The sequence below is a fragment of the Anabas testudineus genome, chromosome 3 (assembly GCF_900324465.2).
Source record: "Anabas testudineus chromosome 3, fAnaTes1.2, whole genome shotgun sequence".
NCBI classification, from domain to species: domain Eukaryota; kingdom Metazoa; phylum Chordata; class Actinopteri; order Anabantiformes; family Anabantidae; genus Anabas; species Anabas testudineus.
The window spans coordinates 15,274,652-15,295,193 of record NC_046612.1 but is presented as its reverse complement, the minus strand read 5'-3'; the positions used below and the strand labels follow the sequence as shown (position 1 = coordinate 15,295,193).

The 20,542-nt window shown below is 38.1% G+C and overlaps 1 protein-coding gene across 2 annotated transcripts in view; it reads right to left on the bottom strand.

Moving 5' to 3' along the window:
• The window catches only part of tspan4a (tetraspanin 4a), a 115,233-nt gene that overhangs the window by 81,832 nt on the left and 12,859 nt on the right, over positions 1-20,542 (bottom strand). The window contains exon 2 of one of the 2 annotated variants that reach the window (XM_026377549.1): positions 12,400-12,479. In XM_026377549.1, coding sequence (XP_026233334.1) covers positions 12,400-12,462 — 63 coding nt within the window. In that variant the 5' untranslated portion in view covers positions 12,463-12,479. Of the gene's footprint in view, positions 1-12,399; positions 14,237-20,542 lie in introns of those variants that run through there. The other variant, XM_026377548.1, reaches the window with a different exon arrangement.

Below are 20,542 nucleotides of genomic sequence, written 5' to 3'. Positions count from 1 at the left end.
AGATTTGCTGAAGATAGTAAAACATAGCTGAATTTATTTAAACAGTTAAAGTTAAAGTTAAATGTTTAGTTAAAAAAAGCTGAAAACGATTTGCTAAAGTTGATAAAACATAGCTGAATTTATCTAAAATAGTTAAAAAGTTAAAAGAATAGTTACAGTTTTTGTTAAAAAGAGTTGAAAGTAGAAGAAACTGAAGCAGGTTAGCAAAGAGCCGCTAGCATAAACAGGCTAACTACACACGAGCCTGTACAAGTGTCTGACGCTGATTTATAAACAGCCCTGATCACGTGACTCGACACAGCCGTTGCCACGGAGACTGTAGGGGAGAGGCGGGAAACTTCAACCGCCAAGATTTTTACTAAGGTGAAAACTGATTTGGAGCCCTTACAAACACGCTTTTTACAGCAAAACTACGATAGGTATCGTCATAAAAACTTAACCACGTGAGAGCCAAGACTTTAATGAAGCACTAGTGTGAATTTTATGTTTGAGGACTGAAAATTGTGGTCACAGGAGCGAGAGATACAAGTGCACCCTTCAGCATGTCGGACAGAATCTCAGACCGAATTTAACATTGGCGCAAATGGGAGAGCGGAGGGGGACTGTCGTCACTCTGAGGCTCACAGAGAAAAAACGATTTGTCTCACAGCTTAGATAAGTAGCTTATCAGAATCAGGACAAGTTTACCTACATTTCTGTGAAGAAATTATTCCGATAGAGTGAAAATTGCGGCCGTGCTGACAGTTTATTGACAAAGATTTTGTTTTTAAAAAATCGGCCTCTCCACTCTAAGCTGTGACGTCATCCACTCTAGCTGCACCAACGTTCCATCATTCACTCCCATTATAAAGTCCAAAATCAGCCAAAAACATCAAGTCACAAAAACTGTAATTATGGAAAAACTATAAAAGATATTAAAAAACTGAATGGAAGATTAAAAGAGCTGAAATAGCTGAACATTTTGATACCTGAATGATTTCTGTAGCTGAAAGTATGCTGAAGTAGTTAAAGCTGAAAGAAGAAGAAGTTGAAGAGTTGCTGAAGAGACTCTCCCATAGGAATCCATTATAAAAAATAGTTATTAAAAGTTAAATATTTTAAAAAGTATAAAAGTTATAAAAATTCTGAATGGAAGCACACTTCTCCTTAAAAAGCTGAACATTTTGATACCTGAACGGTTTCTGTAGCTCAAAGTATGAAGGAGTAGTTAGAGTCCAAAAAGCGTACGGAAGAATAATATATAATATATAATATATAATATATAATAAAGACTAGATAAAGCATTTCCTGAAGAAAATGCACTGTGAATGCTGAAACGCTGAATCGATTCATGAAGAACTGCTGAAAGTTGATGAAGAGAAACAGGAAGTGTTTTAACAGAGATAAACATATGAAGAAGAAGATAAAACAGCTGAATGTTAACTTTAAAAAGCTGAAAACGATTTGAAGTTAATAAAACATAGCTGAATTTGTCTAAACAGTTAAAGATAAAGTTAAATGTTTAGTTAAAAAAGCTGAAATAAATTTGCTAAAGTTAATAAAACATAGCTGAATTTGTCTAAACAGTTAAATTTAAAGTTAAATGTTTAGTTAAAAAAGCTGAAATAAATTTGCTAAAGTTAATAAAACATAGCTGAATTTATCTAAACAGTTAAAGATAAAGTTAAATGTTTAGTTAAAAAAGCTGAAATAAATTTGCTAAAGTTAATAAAACATAGCTGAATTTATCTAAACAGTTAAAGATAAAGTTAAATGTTTAGTTAAAAAAGCTGAAATAAATTTGCTAAAGTTGATAAAACATAGCTGAATTTATCTAAACAGTTAAATTTAAAGTTAAATGTTTAGTTAAAAAAGCTGAAATAGATTTGTTGAAGTTGATAAAACAGCTGAATTTATCTAAACAGTTAAAGGTAAAGTTAAATGTTTAGTTAAAAAAGCTGAAATAAATTTGCTAAAGTTAATAAAACATAGCTGAATTTATCTAAACAGTTAAAGATAAAGTTAAATGTTTAGTTAAAAAAGCTGAAATAAATTTGCTAAAGTTAATAAAACATAGCTGAATTTATCTAAACAGTTAAAGATAAAGTTAAATGTTTAGTTAAAAAAGCTGAAATAAATTTGCTAAAGTTGATAAAACATAGCTGAATTTATCTAAACAGTTAAATTTAAAGTTAAATGTTTAGTTAAAAAAGCTGAAATCGATTTGCTGAAGTTGATAAAACATAGCTGAATTTATCTAAACAGTTAAAGATAAAGTTAAATGTTTAGTTAAAAAAGCTGAAATAAATTTGCTAAAGTTGATAAAACATAGCTGAATTTATCTAAACAGTTAAATTTAAAGTTAAATGTTTAGTTAAAAAAGCTGAAATAGATTTGTTGAAGTTGATAAAACAGCTGAATTTGTCTAAACAGTTAAAGGTAAAGTTAAATGTTTAGTTAAAAAAGCTGAAATCGATTTGTTGAAGTTGATAAAACAGCTGAATTTGTCTAAACAGTTAAAGGTAAAGTTAAATGTTTAGTTAAAAAAGCTGAAATAAATTTGCTAAAGTTAATAAAACATAGCTGAATTTATCTAAACAGTTAAAGATAAAGTTAAATGTTTAGTTAAAGAAGCTGAAATAAATTTGCTAAAGTTAATAAAACATAGCTGAATTTATCTAAACAGTTAAAGATAAAGTTAAATGTTTAGTTAAAAAAGCTGAAATAAATTTGCTAAAGTTGATAAAACATAGCTGAATTTATCTAAACAGTTAAATTTAAAGTTAAATGTTTAGTTAAAAAAGCTGAAATCGATTTGCTGAAGTTGATAAAACATAGCTGAATTTATCTAAACAGTAATTTAGATAAAGGCTGAAACGTTTTAAAACGCTGCTGAAATTAGCTGAAGAGAAACAGGAAGTGTTTTAACAGAGATAAACATAAGAAGAAGATAAAACAGCTGAATGTTAACTTAAAAAAGCTGAAAACGATTTGAAGTTAATAAAACATAGCTGAATTTGTCTAAACAGTTAAAGGTAAAGTTAAATGTTTAGTTAAAAAAGCTGAAATAAATTTGCTAAAGTTAATAAAACATAGCTGAATTTATCTAAACAGTTAAAGATAAAGTTAAATGTTTAGTTAAAAAAGCTGAAATAAATTTGCTAAAGTTAATAAAACATAGCTGAATTTATCTAAACAGTTAAATTTAAAGTTAAATGTTTAGTTAAAAAAGCTGAAATCGATTTGCTGAAGTTGATAAAACATAGCTGAATTTATCTAAACAGTTAAAGATAAAGTTAAATGTTTAGTTAAAAAAGCTGAAATAAATTTGCTGAAGTTGATAAAACATAGCTGAATTTATCTAAACAGTAATTTAGATAAAGGCTGAAACGTTTTAAAACGCTGCTGAAATTAGCTGAAGAGAAACAGGAAGTGTTTTAACAGAGATAAACATATGAAGAAGAAGATAAAACAGCTGAATGTTAACTTAAAAAAGCTGAATTAGATTTGTTAAAGTTGATAAAACAGCTGAATTTATCTAAACAGTAAAATATAACAGTTAAATGTTTAGTTAAAAAAAGCTGAAATAGATTTGTTAAAGTTCATAAAACATAGCTGAATTTATCGAAAAAGTTAAATTTAAAGTTAAATGTTTAGTTAAAAAAAGCTGAAAACAATTTGCTAAAGTTGATAAAACATAGCTGAATTTATCTAAACAGTTAAATTTAAATTTAAATGTTTAGTTAAAAAAAGCTGAAAACAATTTGCTAAAGTTGATAAAACATAGCTGAATTTGTTTAAACAGTAATTTAGATAAAGACTGAAACGTTTTAAAACGCTGCTGAAATTAGCTGAAGAGAAACAGGAAGTGTTTTAACAGAGATAAACATATGAAGAAGAAGATAAAACAGCTGAATGTTAACTTAAAAAAGCTTAAATAGATTTGCTGAAGTTATCTAAACAGTAAAATATGAAAGGTAAAGTTAAACTGATTTGTTAAAAAGAGCTGAAAGTAGAAGAAACTGAAGCAGGTTAGCAAAGAGCCGCTAGCATAAACATGCTAACTACACACGAGCCTGTACAAGTGTGTGACGCTGATTTATAAACAGCCCTGATCACGTGACCCGACACAGCCGTTGCCACGGAGACTGTAGGGGAGAGGCGGGAAACTTCAACTGCCAAGATTTTCACTGGTGAAAACTGATTTGGAGCCCTTACAAACAGGCTTTTTACAGCAAAACTACAAAAGATATCGTCATAAAAAGTTAACTACGTGAGAGCCAAGACTTTAATGAACCACTAGTGTGAATTTTATGTTTGAGGACTGAAAATTGTGATCACAGGAGCGAGAGATCCAAGTGCAACCTTCAGCTTGTCAAACAGAATCTCAGACCGAATTTAACATTGGAGCTAATGGGAGAGCGGAGGGGGACTCCCGTCACTCTGAGGCTCACAGAGAAAAAACGATTTGTCTCTCCACTTTCACAAATAGCTTATCAGAATCAGGACAAGTTTACCTACGTTTCTGTGAAGAAATTATTCAGATAGAGTGAAAATTGCGGCCGTGCTGACAGTTTATTGAGAAAGATTTTGGTTTTAAAAAATCGGCCTCTCCACTCTAAGCTGTGACGTCATCCACTCTAGCTGCACCAACGTTCCATCATTCACTCCCATTATAAAGTCCAAAATCAGACAAAAACATCAAGTCACAAAAACTGTAATTATAGAAAAACTATAAAAGATATTAAAAAACTGAATGGAAGATTAAAAGAGCAGAAATAGCTGAACATTTTGATACCTGAATGATTTCTGTAGCTGAAAGTATGCTGAAGTAGTTAAAGCTGAAAGAAGAAGAAGTTGAAGAGTTGCTGAAGAGACTCTTCCATAGGAATCCATTATAAAAAATAGTTATTAAAAGTTAAATATTTTAAAAAGTATAAAAGTTATAAAAATTCTGAATGGAAGCACACTTCTCCTTAAAAAGCTGAACATTTTGATACCTGAACGGTTTCTGTAGCACAAAGTATGAAGGAGTAGTTACGCGCCGAAAAACGTACGGAAGAATAATATATAATATATAATAATAAAGATTACAATAACAATACTGTGAATGCTCAACAGCATTCACAGTGATAAAGATTACAATAACAATACTGTGAATGCTCAACAGCATTCACAGTGATAAAGATTACAATAACAATACTGTGAATGCTCAACAGCATTCACAGTGATTAAAATAATGGCTGCAATTGACAATCTGTTATTTTGGTGTTGTGTAGCTGAGAGGCACTCTTCCCTGTTATGTGGTGGTTTCCACTGAAGATGATTAGTGTTCTGCATTGCTGCATATTTTCTGAGTTGCCTCTGTTGCAATTTTATGGTAGAGTCATTGCTGCTGCATTAAAGGGATAATCAGCATTTGTCCTGGAGCATGGAAATTCATTTCTCCCTTTTCATAAGTATATATTTTTTGCCACTTTTTCTAGGACAAAGTGATACCCTGGCTGAACTCACCCACACAGACGTTAATGTTCGAGGTTAGAGTACTGAGCTTATTTCACAGACAGACAGAGTAATGAAAATTAACACTGGAGTAACCGACTGTGGTAAGTGAAGAGTCATTGAACTCCTATTTAAATGAGATGTGTTAGCTGCAGTTGACTTTACAACTGGTTGACATATAGTATTTGAACACACACACACACACACACGTGTGCACACACAAGCATATCCACAAACAAAGACAGACCTTGTAAGTCTTTTTCTTGCAGTTCTTTGAAAAGGACTCGTTTCCATGACAATCTGCAAGTTGATTCACGTTTTAATGACATGAAAGCATTAAATCAGAAATTCAGAGTGCGTCATCGTTTTGTTCCACATTGTTTTCCTGAGAGGACGAAACAGAGGCTCCAGAAACGTGTACAGTATCCTATCTGTAAAAACGACCACTACTAATGTGAAATTATGTAAGCAGCTGTAGTTGTTTGCATATTGTATCTAAGAAAACACAAAACTGTAAGGAGTTTACTGGGCAAACAGAACAAAACAGATAATCACATCACGCTAAAGATGAACTGTCCCTTTTTAACTTACTTAGAGGGACTCTGATGCATAATTAGCACATCATTAGTGTTTTTTTTTTTCCTTGTGCTTCCCCAGTAGCATTGTCTGAGCTGTCAACGCTGCAAGAACACCCCGTATAATGTAAACAGAGGTGATTAGTGCTGCACAGCTCAGACGTTTGGAGAGTGTAACTTGGCCTAAATCACTTTGCTTCTTGAAGCCAAAACTCTACTACTCCACTACTAGTTGAAACTGAAGATGATAACAATGGATCATCAGTTGAAAGTGTTGGGAAGGAATCGAGAAACGATAAATGACACAGAACATTTCTTTAAATTACTCGACGCAGATTTAGTCAGATTTCTCAGTTGTCATATCATGTGCACGTCACGCGGCTCAGTCAGGCTCTTTCCTGGTTTTATCTTTCCACTAGCATCTTCTGTCAGACCCCGGCTACTCCCTCCTGTTTTGCCCCACACTAACCCTGCTTTCCCATCCTGTCTGACTCACCTGCGGCTCCCGATTAATTGCTCTATATTTATACTTGTCCGTTTGCCTCTCACCTTGTGCCTCTGTTGCTGTAGTTTTCCAGCCTTCTGTTTTTGTCTCCTGTGTTCCTCGTGTATTTTTGCCTATTGTAGGATTTTCTTTTTTGCCCGTGTTTCTGAGTCATCCTGTTTCCCAAAGTCAAATACGCGTAAACACCGATGTCTGCTGGTGGCTGTATTTGAGTCCAGACCTGAGTTGTGATATAAGTGATGCTGTTATAAAGATTTAATTCCTGATGCCCTCCTGCAGCAAACTGTCAGTAACACTGCAGAGGTTAACAGAGTCCCTTCTGAAGCAGGACAGCGGTCAGCTTACTCCAGTAGATACTGTCATCTGCACTTGTTTTCAGCATGTTCAGTGGCCTCAATCACGACTAGCCCATCTCAGCTTGGCTCCTTGGCCTCTTTCAGCAGCCTTGACAGCAAATTAGTCTGTGACACCAACGGCAGCACAAGGTTTGTCTCAGGAAATCCTGACACTTCTGGTTTCTGTCATGTAGCTGTACTTGAAAGCACCGATTCACCCACTTCTGAAATGTCTTAATTAAACAAACCTTATTATTCATTTGACTGTACAGAAATGTACAATAGTAGATATATTTATTCATAGGATCCAAAACAATACAAATGTAAACCAGACCTTTCTAGATCTTTGCCTAATTATATTTCACTGTGCAGCAGAGCACCTTCTTGAACCCAGAAGGGCGTTTGAAATTAGTCTGAAGTTTTATATGCATCAAAGAGCAAAAGATTAAATGATGGAATTGCTCAGTGTGGAAACAAAATAAGTAGCCAAAGGCAAAACCATGTCACATGGTGAGCAGTATTTTCTTTAAGAATAATCCACAAAAGCCTTCTGTTTCAGCAAACACTAAATGATAGAAACAAATAGAAGTGCATGTACAGCATCTAACAAAAAAAAAACCTGAAAGAGTCGTTTCATGTGGATAAATGATTTGAATTTCTTTGCTAGTCATCAATAAACACTGGTTTTCTGGCATTTAGCGTCACAATTTCAGAAGGTAATGGAGTGAAAGGTATAACAATCCTCTCTTCTTCTCCTGGTCTTGTTTTTTTATCCACCACAGAAACAAAAACCGTCCTGATGACTTTCACCACAATCGGGCTCCTCCACCTCCTGCTGCTCTCAGGGCAGCACAGCACAGCTGTCTGGCAGTTTTCTGCCCACCTCTAAGGAGATGCCAAGCTGGGAGGAAGAGAGCAGGACGATCTGCTTTCAATCCTAAACACCCAATTACTCATTTGATCTGAAAACATCCCACTAGGACACAGTTCAAACTCCACACAGACTGTGACTCCTTTTATTCCGTCCTGTTTGGCAAAACTTCTAATTGTTTTTAATCGATCCGATTTAAGTAAATATGGACAAAGATTGACAGAGAACCAGACTAGGGACCAATAGAAACTCTATATTTATCTTGTATTTTGATAAAAATATGAGCGAATATACTGAGAATACAAATCAGTAGACACACTGCTCATACTGCAGGAGAGCTTTCAATTTGAATTGAAGGTTTTTATCAATTTTATTTGCTATGACCCTGGATTGTCTCTGCAACACAGAGACTGTCCTTTTACTATGAACGTGCCACAAAGTTTTCAGAACTACATTTTAAGCCTGCAAGTCACGTCAATTTTATGTAGCCCAAATTCCAACCACAGAACATGCATCGCAGTGTAAGACACCTACTGTTTAATTGCAGAATGACATGTGAAGTGTTCCTCATTCTGCCTTCACGTGTCACACAGTGTCTACATGGGCGTGACACACATATTGTCCCTGCACCTGCACAACAGAATTCTGTGAATTGAACTGTGGCAGTATTAAATTGACACTGTCAAAGCTTTAAATAAATTGTCATGGATATTAACATTTGAAGGTTTTCTCAGTGTGTGCAGTTTGTCACTTTTTAATCTAGTTGTCGATCCATATCTGCAGCATGACAAATTCACACACATTTACTGCACTTGGCAGACAGACTGACTCTGCTCTTGATTATTTTTGTGGTCGAAGCTGCTCTCTTGGCATCGCACATACACTAGCATCAGATGATAAAGTGATAACTAGTAAGATCCTCTTATTAATACATTTGATAGCTTTGATCCTCTGTTGTTTTGGTTTTTGATGTTGTCTGTATGTTAAAATGTCAGGTCTGCTGTCATTCCAGCCAGAGTTTCTCTCTCTTGTTTGTTATTTCAGCCGTGGTAGCTGTCACTGCACATATGACTTCCCACTTCTTTTTTTTTTTTCGGAATCTGCCTCTGGAAAGATGCTCAGCTCGCTGCACAACTGAGATTTTTAAGTCCATCATACACACAGTATGCATCACTCTCCAGGAGCCAGATGCATAAAAGCAGAAAAGTCATGCCCTCAACATGTTAACTAGTATTTATAAAAGAATTATGTGTGCACCTTTTCAGACTTATGTGCACATACTTTTCTAGAGATAACTGCTCACAACACAACGTCAATATCTTTCACTAAGACTATTTCTGCAGCAGAAAGTCGTTGACAGTCATTGTGTAAGACACTTTTTTATATTTTATTTTGTTATCTGTTGGGAATGTAAAGGAAGTGACCCTTTAAATGAATTAAAGAAAAAACTTTCACCTCCCTGAATTCCCAAAAGGACAAAAAAATAAAAATGCTGCCAGTGGCAGTGACATTTTTTTGTAATTTATGAAACAGCTAAATTCCCAGAAACAGAAATAGACAAATATTTATTAAGAGAACTTACAATATCTCACATGCTGAGCATAATAAATAGCATTTTCATTGTTTGCATTATATTTTATTTCCTTCTGTGATTGAATCAGGACCATGCTGCTGCAGATTATTGAGTTTAAGCAACAAAACTGAAAACCCTCTTTAATAAACCACTCAACATACCAAGAATAATTATTTTGATAAGAGAAAATTGGACTTTCATGGTGCTGAACCTGTGATGGCCACAGGGGCATGGTTTCCCTTTAGAAAAAAGTCGATCTGCCTGTTTGTCGTGCAGACACGCATTTAGGTTAAAGATGCTAATCACAACGTAACATCAGAAGATTTGAATCGCTGAAATAATTAAATAAATGAACATGCAGCAGCTGCTGTGCCTCATGTAAATCGCGCTTCTCTCTCATTACAGAGACACGCATGTTGATCCGGTTGGTGTTTGATGGCCAGAGACATTTAGTACAAGTCAAAGAAAAGCAGTTTACTTTACATTTGTTCACTCAGCTTGAGACAATGTTTCAAGTGAGTGGGCGTTTGAAGCCAGAAATGGGATAGTTGCTAATGCTGTGGTGCCGAAGAAGACGGAGCTCCCAATTGAATGAGCAGCCCAATTCAACCCTTGGGTATATGTGATGAATTAGTGGTACGAGAACTATAAATATCCACAGCCCTACTTAATGGCCGTGTGTAATGATAGCTGCTGTGCTCCTGCTGGAAAACCTTACTGATGTTAAACTGAAAACAACAAGGACAATAATTTACTGATTAATCCAGTTGTTTTAGCATAAGACAAGAAATTCACTAGTCAGAACTAGGCTAGACAACACATATGCACACATGGCTTTAGTTTAAATTTATCTGCCATTACTTGAATACATCCCCTCTGTCAGTGTCAAATCTACTGATCTGTCAAAATGTTCTCTTTCATCTGATGCAGAGCTTTATGTGCACTGTCAGAACCAAGTGCTTCACTTAGACGTAACTGTTGTAAGATAGTCCTCTTCCAGGCTGGTGTCTATCATATAAATGTGTTTTCCCGGCTCTGTGTCCTCACTTTGTCCTTGCTGTTGTTTTATTCCTCTACAGTATATTGAGATCACTGTGGAGGAAATGGGATAAAAACATGTCAACTTTATAGCGTTGCAGCTTTAATGTAGAATCAATAGACCACAAAGAGGAGTGATTTCTGTCCATTACACAAGTTGAGCCTTGCTCTGTGTAAGCTGTTGGCATTCTCTGTAACCATGTGATATGTTTTCAAAATGAAAAATAAATTATTGCTTCACAGAGGTGGGATCAAAGAAATGCTCACTTCAGTTGCTTGATGCTGCAGTATTAGTAGCTGACAGATTCAGAATATAGATGACACAGATGCTGCTGCGTGTACCGAGTCCAACGCTTTCGTTCTGGTGGTAGTAAACTAGTGAAATGAGTGTGTCAAAAAATTCTACTCCAACTCCTCTACCATCTGGTTTGTGGAAATCAGCAAGAACCACGCATCATGAAACAATTTCATGTCATGTAAAATAAAACAGAAGTGCACAATCTGTTTCTGCCAATGTGAAACTGTAACACGGTTCAAGTTATGATGCACGTCGACCTACCACTCGCTTTCTTCCTCTACTTCTTCACTTGTAAAGTCACACGCCTCAAAAACCCACTCATAGAAAGTTGAGCAATGAAAACCTGTTTAACACAGTCCGTCGTACAGAAGCTGTCATTTTACGTTACTCTATTTGCACATAATGTTAACACCAGTGTATTTCTCATGAATATCTTAAAAAGCGTAAAGATATTTCCTTTTTGTGGAGCTGATATTCTTACAAATATTAATAATCAATATAATCAATGTAACTGAGAGCTGTTGCTTATGAGGGCACCTTCTGTTTCCACTGGATGTCAATTCTCTTTTTTCTTTGTCCCTTTCAACGTGAAAGTGATGTTGAAATCAATAGATGATGTTACTGATGTCGCTGAAAGTTAGGAGTTTGAATATTGAATGACACGTTCAAAACTGATGTGGATCAGAGAGTTAAGATGTCGAAATGATTTCAACTCTGAGGTCTGACACTAGCTACCGGCCTGACTTTATGTTGGAAGACATCCTCTGTTCTTAGCTGTAGGATCTTAACATGACTGATGATATTGCTCGTCATGGTCATGTGGTCATTATTTATCACCAGCCGCAGCACAGACACACACACACACACACACACGCACACACACAGGGTACTAATAACTTAGCTAATACCACTTTGACCCCTCTCTGACAGCGATTTACAGCAGACAGACTATGTGGAGGTGAAGAGGTCACTCGTCCCCTGAGGGAAATTGCATCTTGGCAACTAGATTGTGTTTTGGTGTTCAAGGCTTCAACACCTCCCATTACCAGCGGTTTTATGACAAATCAAAGTAATCCCACAAAGATAACCGCAGAGGCCGGTGCGCCATCAAAACTCTGTGACAAGTTGCGGCGGATTGCACAAAGAGGGTCTGTGTCTACAAACGCTGTTGTGGGGCTATCGGGGCGGGACTGACAGAGGCAGACGCTCACCGAAGCTCAAACTTCCTCACAATAAACAGGAACGATCAGCCAGATACAGCAGACTGACAGCAGATGCTTTGATGGGCTCCGTTGAGGGGGGGAGGAGGGTGAAGCAGCACAAAACAGCACAGTAGTAACACTGTGATTAACTAGGGTACACACAATGCAAGCTCTAAATATGCCAAAGCCAAAGACAGCAAACAATGCAGTGTACACCCACACCTACAGTGCTGTATAGGGAACAGAAAAAGCTCGACTCACCCACACAGTGGGCTTTGTACACATGATCTAAATGTATGATCTGTCTCCTTTTCACACTCCCCCCCCTCCTCACTCCTCTCACATCGCTCTGGCTGCACAGACACACATAACAGAGCTCGCTCTAAACAAGATAAGAAAATATCAGCAGCAGAAAAAAGGAAACAGTGAAAGTCAAGAAAGCAAAATCCCGCTTGGTGCAAAGCAACCACCCAAAACTCCAACACACTTAAAAGACAGAGAATGTATGATGAAGCACTCACCCAGAAAAGGAGATTGAAGAAGACCATTCCATATCGCAGGGCCATCATGCAACCCTCGGCCATCCTGCAGCGTCGCAGTTCTAGGAGGAATATGAAGGAGAGGTCCAGGTAAAACACCACATACTTCTTTCCCTGGGCATAGCGCCCTTTGGATGTTTGTGGACCCTTTGTCGTGTGGAAGCCGAATGCAAACGGCGGCCTCTTATACTCAAACTCTCCACTGAAACGGTGAAACCCAGACGTGAAGGGTGGCGTGTCTGGCTTACTGTCCAAGGACGGACTACGCCGGTACGGAGTCTCATCTGTGCTGGAACGTCTCATTATGGAAGCTGAGTGAGCTTTAATTGCGTTTAATAGTCACTCTGGGTACTTCAGGTCTGAGCCAAGTCCACAGTCAGGGACAGAGGTTATTCCACTGAGGGCTGAGAGATGGATTTCAGTAATGTTTCTACCTACCCCCAGTTTATCTGGAAATAATTACGACCCTATCAAATCCTGGATGGCAGATTTAATAAGGCGATACCCAAAGTATGATCACACTTGATCTGAGTTAATCTGTGGCAGATAATGTGCTGCCATTCACTTTACTCCAGTTCCTCTCTTTAATCCTATAGTGCAGCTGTATTCAGCAGGAGACTTTGTATAATCCTGCTGCAACACCTGTGTAATTCAGTGCACTTAGAATAAACACACACTAACACACACACACACACACACATACGCATCTACACATCCATGTTTCCTACTCCGTAATCCCTCCAACACAAGTGTCATGCTCTGGGAGATAAGCTTGTTTGCAGTTTCATCTCAACGATTCAATCAGGTAAAGCGACTGGCGGGATTCGACTCCACCTCTCCAGCTGCTTTGGGTTGGCAGAATTATCCAGAAATGTCCTACCTGGTGTAATGAGAAACTCCTGAGCGGGTGCTCGCGAGCCAGTAGCTAATGAGACCCCTGCTCGAGCCAATCAACTTCTTTTTACTCAGTAACACAACACACATCCGCTAAGAATGAAATGCTGTGATCAAGTGGCATCGGAGTGTTCAGCACACGCTGTACACACATGGGTTGTGGCTGTCAATGTGCTTTTGCAAACATGCAAAAAATAAAAAATAAAATAACATAGCAGAGAGATTTTAACGAGATCTGAACAAGACACGCAAACAAGAGGGAGGGATGGTGTTATGAATGTGAGAGGAAGATTGAAAAGAAGCATGAAAGGATGAGTAACGCCTGTGAGCACACCATTCTTTGGCTTTTTCAAAAATTAGGATCCCTGTTGAATTCTTGCCTTGCTCAGTTTCGAGCTTGCTTGTTTTGCTCGGCTCTAACTTGTCCCTTTTGTCTCTGAAAAGTATCTAGGGGTTACTCTGCCTTCCTCCACAGTCTATTCTTCTCACATCTGGCAATTCACCCTCTTCAACTCCCTTTTATTCTTTTACTACACCTCACTCTGAGCACCTCTCTGCACTCCCCCCTCTGTTCTGACGACGGTTAATTAATTTCCAGACTCTCATCAGGGAGGCAAAGTGTTCGGTGTCCCCTCTTCTCGTCTCTCACTCCTTTCGCTACAGCATTTCTCTCCTCTTCTCTAGGTGGGCAAGGAGATCAAGGTGTCCACTAGGGTCATGGCCAAGCAGCAAAATTAGAAGGAACAAGAAGGAGAGATGTGCAGGGAGAAGACAGTTTCCTCAGAGAAGCAAAAGAAAGACTGCAGTGTTTGAGCAGTAGTCCAGCTTTGCTGCCTGAAGCTCCCTCCCTCTTTCTCCTCGCAAGCTCCTGTTCGCTTTCTCTCTCTGTTCCCCCCTCCCCTCTTCTTTCCTCCCTTCTCTCACCAGCTCTGATGCTCTCCCCTCTGCACGCACAATCTCATGCACCCCATCCCTCCTCAGTAACTGTCCCCAAAACCTGGCAGCGCAAAAGGCAGGAGCAGGCATTCATATTCTGGCCACACCCTGCAAGGGCAAGCAACCAATCGGTGCTTCATAGCCCCATCCTCCCTCGTGCACACGCCAATCAGGCTCTAACATCTACTAGATAACACACACACACACACACACACGCTCACACACACAATGTACGTGCGCACACCAACCTGGTGTGTTGTTAACATACCAGTGCTGAGAAGGCTGCTGCACTTGCGCTAGTGCTTCCTCCTCCTCTCCTCTCTGCCTCCTGCCTGGAACTCATTCCACATGCAGAGGTTGTTCTTGTGCACAACCCAGCCTGCTCTCTGCACGCTTGGCTTCAGTCATGTTCTTCTGTCCCTCTGGACCTGGACTTGGGTCATACAGTATCTGTGTAGCTGCACTCAGCACACATTTCCACACGACAAACATCTCATCTAGAGTGTGGCTCTGTGCGAACATTATAGGAAGCACACACTGCTGCTGACATTCACACAAGATAGCTAAAAGCTGCTCAACCCGGTCAGTGGCTTTTAAGTCTACAGGAACGGTTTAAAGATGCAGAGTTACTGGTTTGATTTGTGCTTGCATCGAGGATTTCATGGATTTGTCTCTTGCATGTGTTTCTTTTAGCCCAGAGAGGCAGCAGCCAGGGAGAGTAAATGAGCCTTATTGACTTTTTGATATTGAAAAGAACATGCACGACTGCTGGGATTTTTTACAAAATTACCCGTGAAGCAAAAAGTTGCACAAATTGTAGGAGAAAGTAGGTGTTTTTTGATTTACACAGTGATTTTGTTCACGATAACGAACAAGCTATTTGCTGTGTGACTTGCTCACAGTGACATTCTCGATATGGCATAAGAAATGTTGTTTATATAATAAATAATTGTTGTCTCAATAACTAACATGGACAATCTGAATCAATCTGACATATAACACCTCAAGTGCTCTGGCAAAAGTAGAGAGAAGATAGTTTCCTACTTTCTGCATGTCCACTCTCAGTGACATTATGTTTTGTCACCTCCAAAGTCAGTAAGTGTCGGGACAGACTCACTGCTGATGTCTGTGTGTGCAGCCCAAAAAAACAACCCTGTCTCATTTACATTTACAGGCAACATAATGGTTGCAATTATGCTTTCTACAAAAATGTATTTCTGATTGCAGTTTAAGTGTATAGGTACGTAATTTTAGGGTTTTGGGCACTCATGATCCCTACATCTTCACTATTTCATTTCCTCATTGTTGAATCAGTGTTCTAATTAGCTAATGTTCATTAGCTACCTATAACTTTGAAGCATGGATTGTTAGTTTCAGGGCCACTGTAGTCAGCGTTCTTGGGCAGTCATGAATAAGAAATAAGAATATTTTCGTAAGGTTTAACCTTAGACATTAATATAATCAAAACTTTTTTCCAAATGTCAGGCAAATCATTCCTACAGCTTAAATGACCCTGGGTTACTGTGTGGATGGAGGGATTGGGATCATTTAGTGCACTTGCATTGCGGCGGAGAAGTGTGTTCACACTTTGGTCCCACGACATATGCTTTGCTAGCAGCTGTAAACAAACTGAGGGCACTGCATGCATTGACGAGATGGAACAAAAGTAAGTAAGAAAGTGACAGACTGCAAACCAAAGCCTTTGTTTGACCTCCAGGTGGGTTATCCTACCAGGTTGTGACATCGCGTGAGAACGAATGAATCGGCCTTTAAGTTGATCGTCATATACTGTGGAGCCAAAATGCAAAATGTCTTACTGCCATTCATGTTTTTTATCAAATAAACACAACTCTACCTCAGATATAGAGTCATACACACACACACACAAACCAGCTCACAAAGTCAATGTGCAGTGGCACCCCAGGGGTGGCGGCAGCTTTGATATCTTCAGCGTGTACAAATACACAGATGAAGGAAAAAAGGTTTTGGCTGGAGCAACGAACCATGATACACAACTTGATGAAATTCATCTCAGCTTTGACTGAGGGTTTATAGATAGAGGCAAATATAAAAAAAAAAAAAAAAGCTTTATGAATTGCTGTGATGTGAAGAAAGGATGTAAATGGACTGACATGCTCAGCCAGACACAGAAAGTGCGCTGCGCTGCACTCCAGTCTCCGTGCAGCCATAAAAGGGTAGGAGGCTGGCTCGCTTTCCCTTGTTTAAAGCTGGAATATGAGTCTCCTACGAATAGCTCCACTAACTGACATAACAGGCTACAAGGATAACTCCAGTAAGTGGAGAGCGGCAATATGAGCATATGAAATGAGAATGGCTTTCCACAAGACTTGCAAATTATTTAGAGCTGTTTGCCTTGGTTGAGTTTTAGCTTATGCAACTACAAAACTCATTCCAGTCCAGCCTGTTAACATTAAGCTATTTTTGAGAAAGTTACATTTTCAAACTTTATTTGCTGTTTTTATATTTTAAGACAACCTGTTTTCTCCTTGGACATTACCAGTAGGCTGTAAATCTGGATTACAGGGTCATGACTCTGAGTATCCATTATGGGCATTGTGTACTGACAATATAACACTAGTTCCCTACAGAGATTCAGAAATGAAAGGTCAGTCTTAAATGCTGTAGCTTGAATCTTTCCTTGAAAATATGCTTTCCCCAGACAATGAACACTATCCGAGGTAAAGTAAAAACTTTTTCATGTTTCAATTCATGTACACAATAAAAACACTTAAGCCACTTTACTGCACATCTGATCAAGCTCAACAATATATCCCATTGTTACCAGGTTTGGTCTTCAGGTCCTGAGAATTTGCCAGGCTCAGGTGTTGGCAGTCCATCACCTTCCAAAACCGGCTGTGTGTGAGGCAGATGAGCTGACTGAAAGCACATTTTCACAACAGCTTGACACCAAGGATCACTGAGGAATTGGAGTCATGAAGATTAATAAGAACAGCTCTTCTGGGAAATAAACACGTAATACCCATCCGAGCCAACTCGTGAGGGATTTAAGATGCTATGCAGACAAAATTGAGATTTATGGATAAAAAAACAAAAATAGATGCAGCAAGATACCAACAGAGTGTTTGGTAAAAAAAAAAAAAAAAAAAACTGCTGGCGGTATTGGAGATTGAGTGAAAAGGCAAATGTAAAATCAAATAAGACATAAATTGTGTAAAAGTGCTGAAGTGAAAATGCAATAAAGATACTGGAGAAAATAGATTAAATAGAAAAGATAGACTGTTTTGGAGGATCTGCTACATCAGAAGGAGCTTCAGAAGAGGTTTAGTAACACTCTTATAGCGTGTTATTCATGATTTAATAAGATAATCCTACAATTTTAAATACAATTATTGATTCTCTGTTATATCAGAAGCAAAACATGATTTTGTCGGTGGATGTTCTGTCTGTATAGGATCAAGACAGTGATCGTAATAATGCCTACATTTACCTGAAGGAAAATGTGGCATCACAACAGGGCGATTAAGTAAGCAGATTACAAAACGGTCAGATGTGTCCAGAATGAACCACCACAGAGAGCCGTAAATGTGTGTGCCGAGTTTCAATTCATCCAATATTTATCAACATTTATCACTTATCATGGTACAAGTGACTGGACAGACTGATGTTGTCCTCACAGGCTCTTTAGCTCTCTAATTGCACAGTAGCACTGGATAAAGACCTATGATGGCTATAAAACGCCCTGACGTTTTTCCTAAATGGCTAACATTAAACATGAATTTAAAAAAATTACCCACACATTAGCTATCATTAGCCCTTCGATGCATAGTGGTCAGTACAGTTGACAGCTAATCAAAAGCCGTTCTCTTGTCTCTGTCTTTTGGTAGAAAATCATAGAAACTCTGCAGTTATCTGGATATCAGCTAAGTTTAATAGTTGTATTTTTTTATTTATTTTTTTTTTGTAACTCCATGAAAAACGGGTTCATAAAATTCATTTCAATTGCATTGTTTTTTTTATGCCTCGAGAGGAATAGAGAGGTTCTTATAATTCATGCATAAAAGGGTTAATGAAAAAAGTTGTTAGAACTCAGTCACTATTAGTTGAATGTTGTGACTTAATACCTTTGTTTATTGTGTTTTACTATTAACACTAATAAAAAAAATTAATACCAGGTACTAATTCAACAAGGGGCTTGCACATGAAGTCACAAGACGCAGCCATGGAGAGCACGTGAGCCACTTATTGTTCCCTGATGAGCCTATGGATGTTTGTAACACGACATCATAAAATGTAATGACACAGTCCACACAGAAATGGACCAGAACAATGGCATACTGTGCCGTACTCCGTGTATCAAGTCCACTGTTGGTTGTTTGCTGTCTTATAGTTTGTTGGTTTTTTATCTCAGGGCCTAAAGTAGAAATGACTCTTAAAGGACCTTCCCACCCACAGACCTAACAGCTAAACTACTGTGTTAGGACATCAAAGGTCATCCAGTATTTAGAGGATAAGGCTAGTGAAATTCAATAATGTCTTTAGAAAGAGCATTTATTCTCGACCTTGCAAACAACAGTTTTACAAAACAAATTTAGCACTTTCTGTCTTTTTACAGAGTTTTCGACTTCTTCTTCATCTTTTAGTTCATTGTTTTGTTTTCCAGCCAAAATAATGATCTTGAGCCCCCCTGCTGGCAGCAGAAACAAGTGTTATTGGGTAAATATGAAATCTATGTAAACGAGGATGAATACATGCACGACATAGAAATCCTAATGTGCCGCTGAAGTTTATCAATATTTTATAACGCAGGGTCTCTGGATGATAGTTTTAAAATGATGTGCTGGGTTTGAGAGGCTGACATGTGGGGAAAGCCCCGGGCTTACAAAATCATCTGCACGGAGTGTGTGAAAAACAACAACGCACGTGCCCAAAGCCTTTGGCAATTAATGCACAAAACACAAATTTGAGTGGGGCCGACTGCCTGTTGCCCCGCTGCTGCTACTGTTGTTGTCACTCGATCATACAGTAGGGGGTTTGCTTGGGGGCAGAGTCACGGATAAAACAGGAATATCGGGAAGTGTTGAGGGGCTGATAAATGCACTGTTACGTCTGGCCTTTAATGGGTGATGTTGTTTCCTGTAAAGAGTCAGTGTCTAATGAAATCCGAGCTTTGGCTCCTTTGTGTCCTTGTTATGAGCTGTTAGTGGCAGCTGGTGGATGTATCAGCTAAACACCCAGTCTAATAATGAAAGGATGACAATGCATCTTTGGCCATTTAGTTTGGTGCTGGTTCAGATGGGTAAAGTTACCTATCATCAGGGAAGAAGAACTAAGGAAATTAAACTTTAATTATTTCAACAGTTTTTATAGCATTTGCTGCATCCTCAGTTGCCTCCCCTCCACAGGAAAAAAAATAATTAGGTGTGAAGTTGTTATCAGCAAGTATGTCTCCAACCATACAACCATCTAAACCTCACACTGCGAGTGCAGAAAACCCCGAAATTCCAAAAGGGTTCGCATATTTTTTTCACCATTATATAAACAAGACCTAATTAATCAACCCTAATTTAAAAATAACTATTATAGCTATTAAAGATAAGAGTTAATTATCAGAATTTATGAGCTGTAAAAGGAGCTGGATCATCAGCAGCTTCAGCATCATGTTGGTTTAAAACAGAGCTTAAAAGACAAATGCTGGACAGCTACAGAATGATAATGTGTCAAAGGAACAGCCTGGAAAGTTTTCATGAACTCTTTTTGAAAGTTAATAGTTTTGTACGAAATGAAAAAATCACTTATTAATATGGCCATATAGAAAATTCAATTTCCACAAATGTAGTAACGGAATAGTTTGAGAGAAGAATCGATAGACATTTAAAAGACAAAGACTGGAAGTAGAGGGAAACATCCAGCCTGCCTCTGCCCATAGTTTGAAAAAAGAACTGCACCTACCGACACATCTAAAGCTCACTAATTAACACATTTGTTTATTCATCACAAAAAAACTTAAGTGTAAAAAAACTAATGGAAGTTTCACTTTCCAATTCCAGGACATCCCTGGTCCCTGTCTAGAAACAGTGTGGCGCACGAGCTCAAAGTGTCTTGTTTTTACACTTTATACGTTACACTCTCTATTCAGAATTAAAAATAAAAAAGTAATTAAAAATCAGGTTGCACCTTGTTAATTAGGTGGATTTTGTTTCTGTGGGTTGAAGCCGGGCTACTTGTTTGCACCTGTTTCCTATTGTTTCCAGTCTTTCTATTAAGCTAAGCGAGCTGGCTGTGGCTTCATATTTCCAGACACGAGAGACGTATC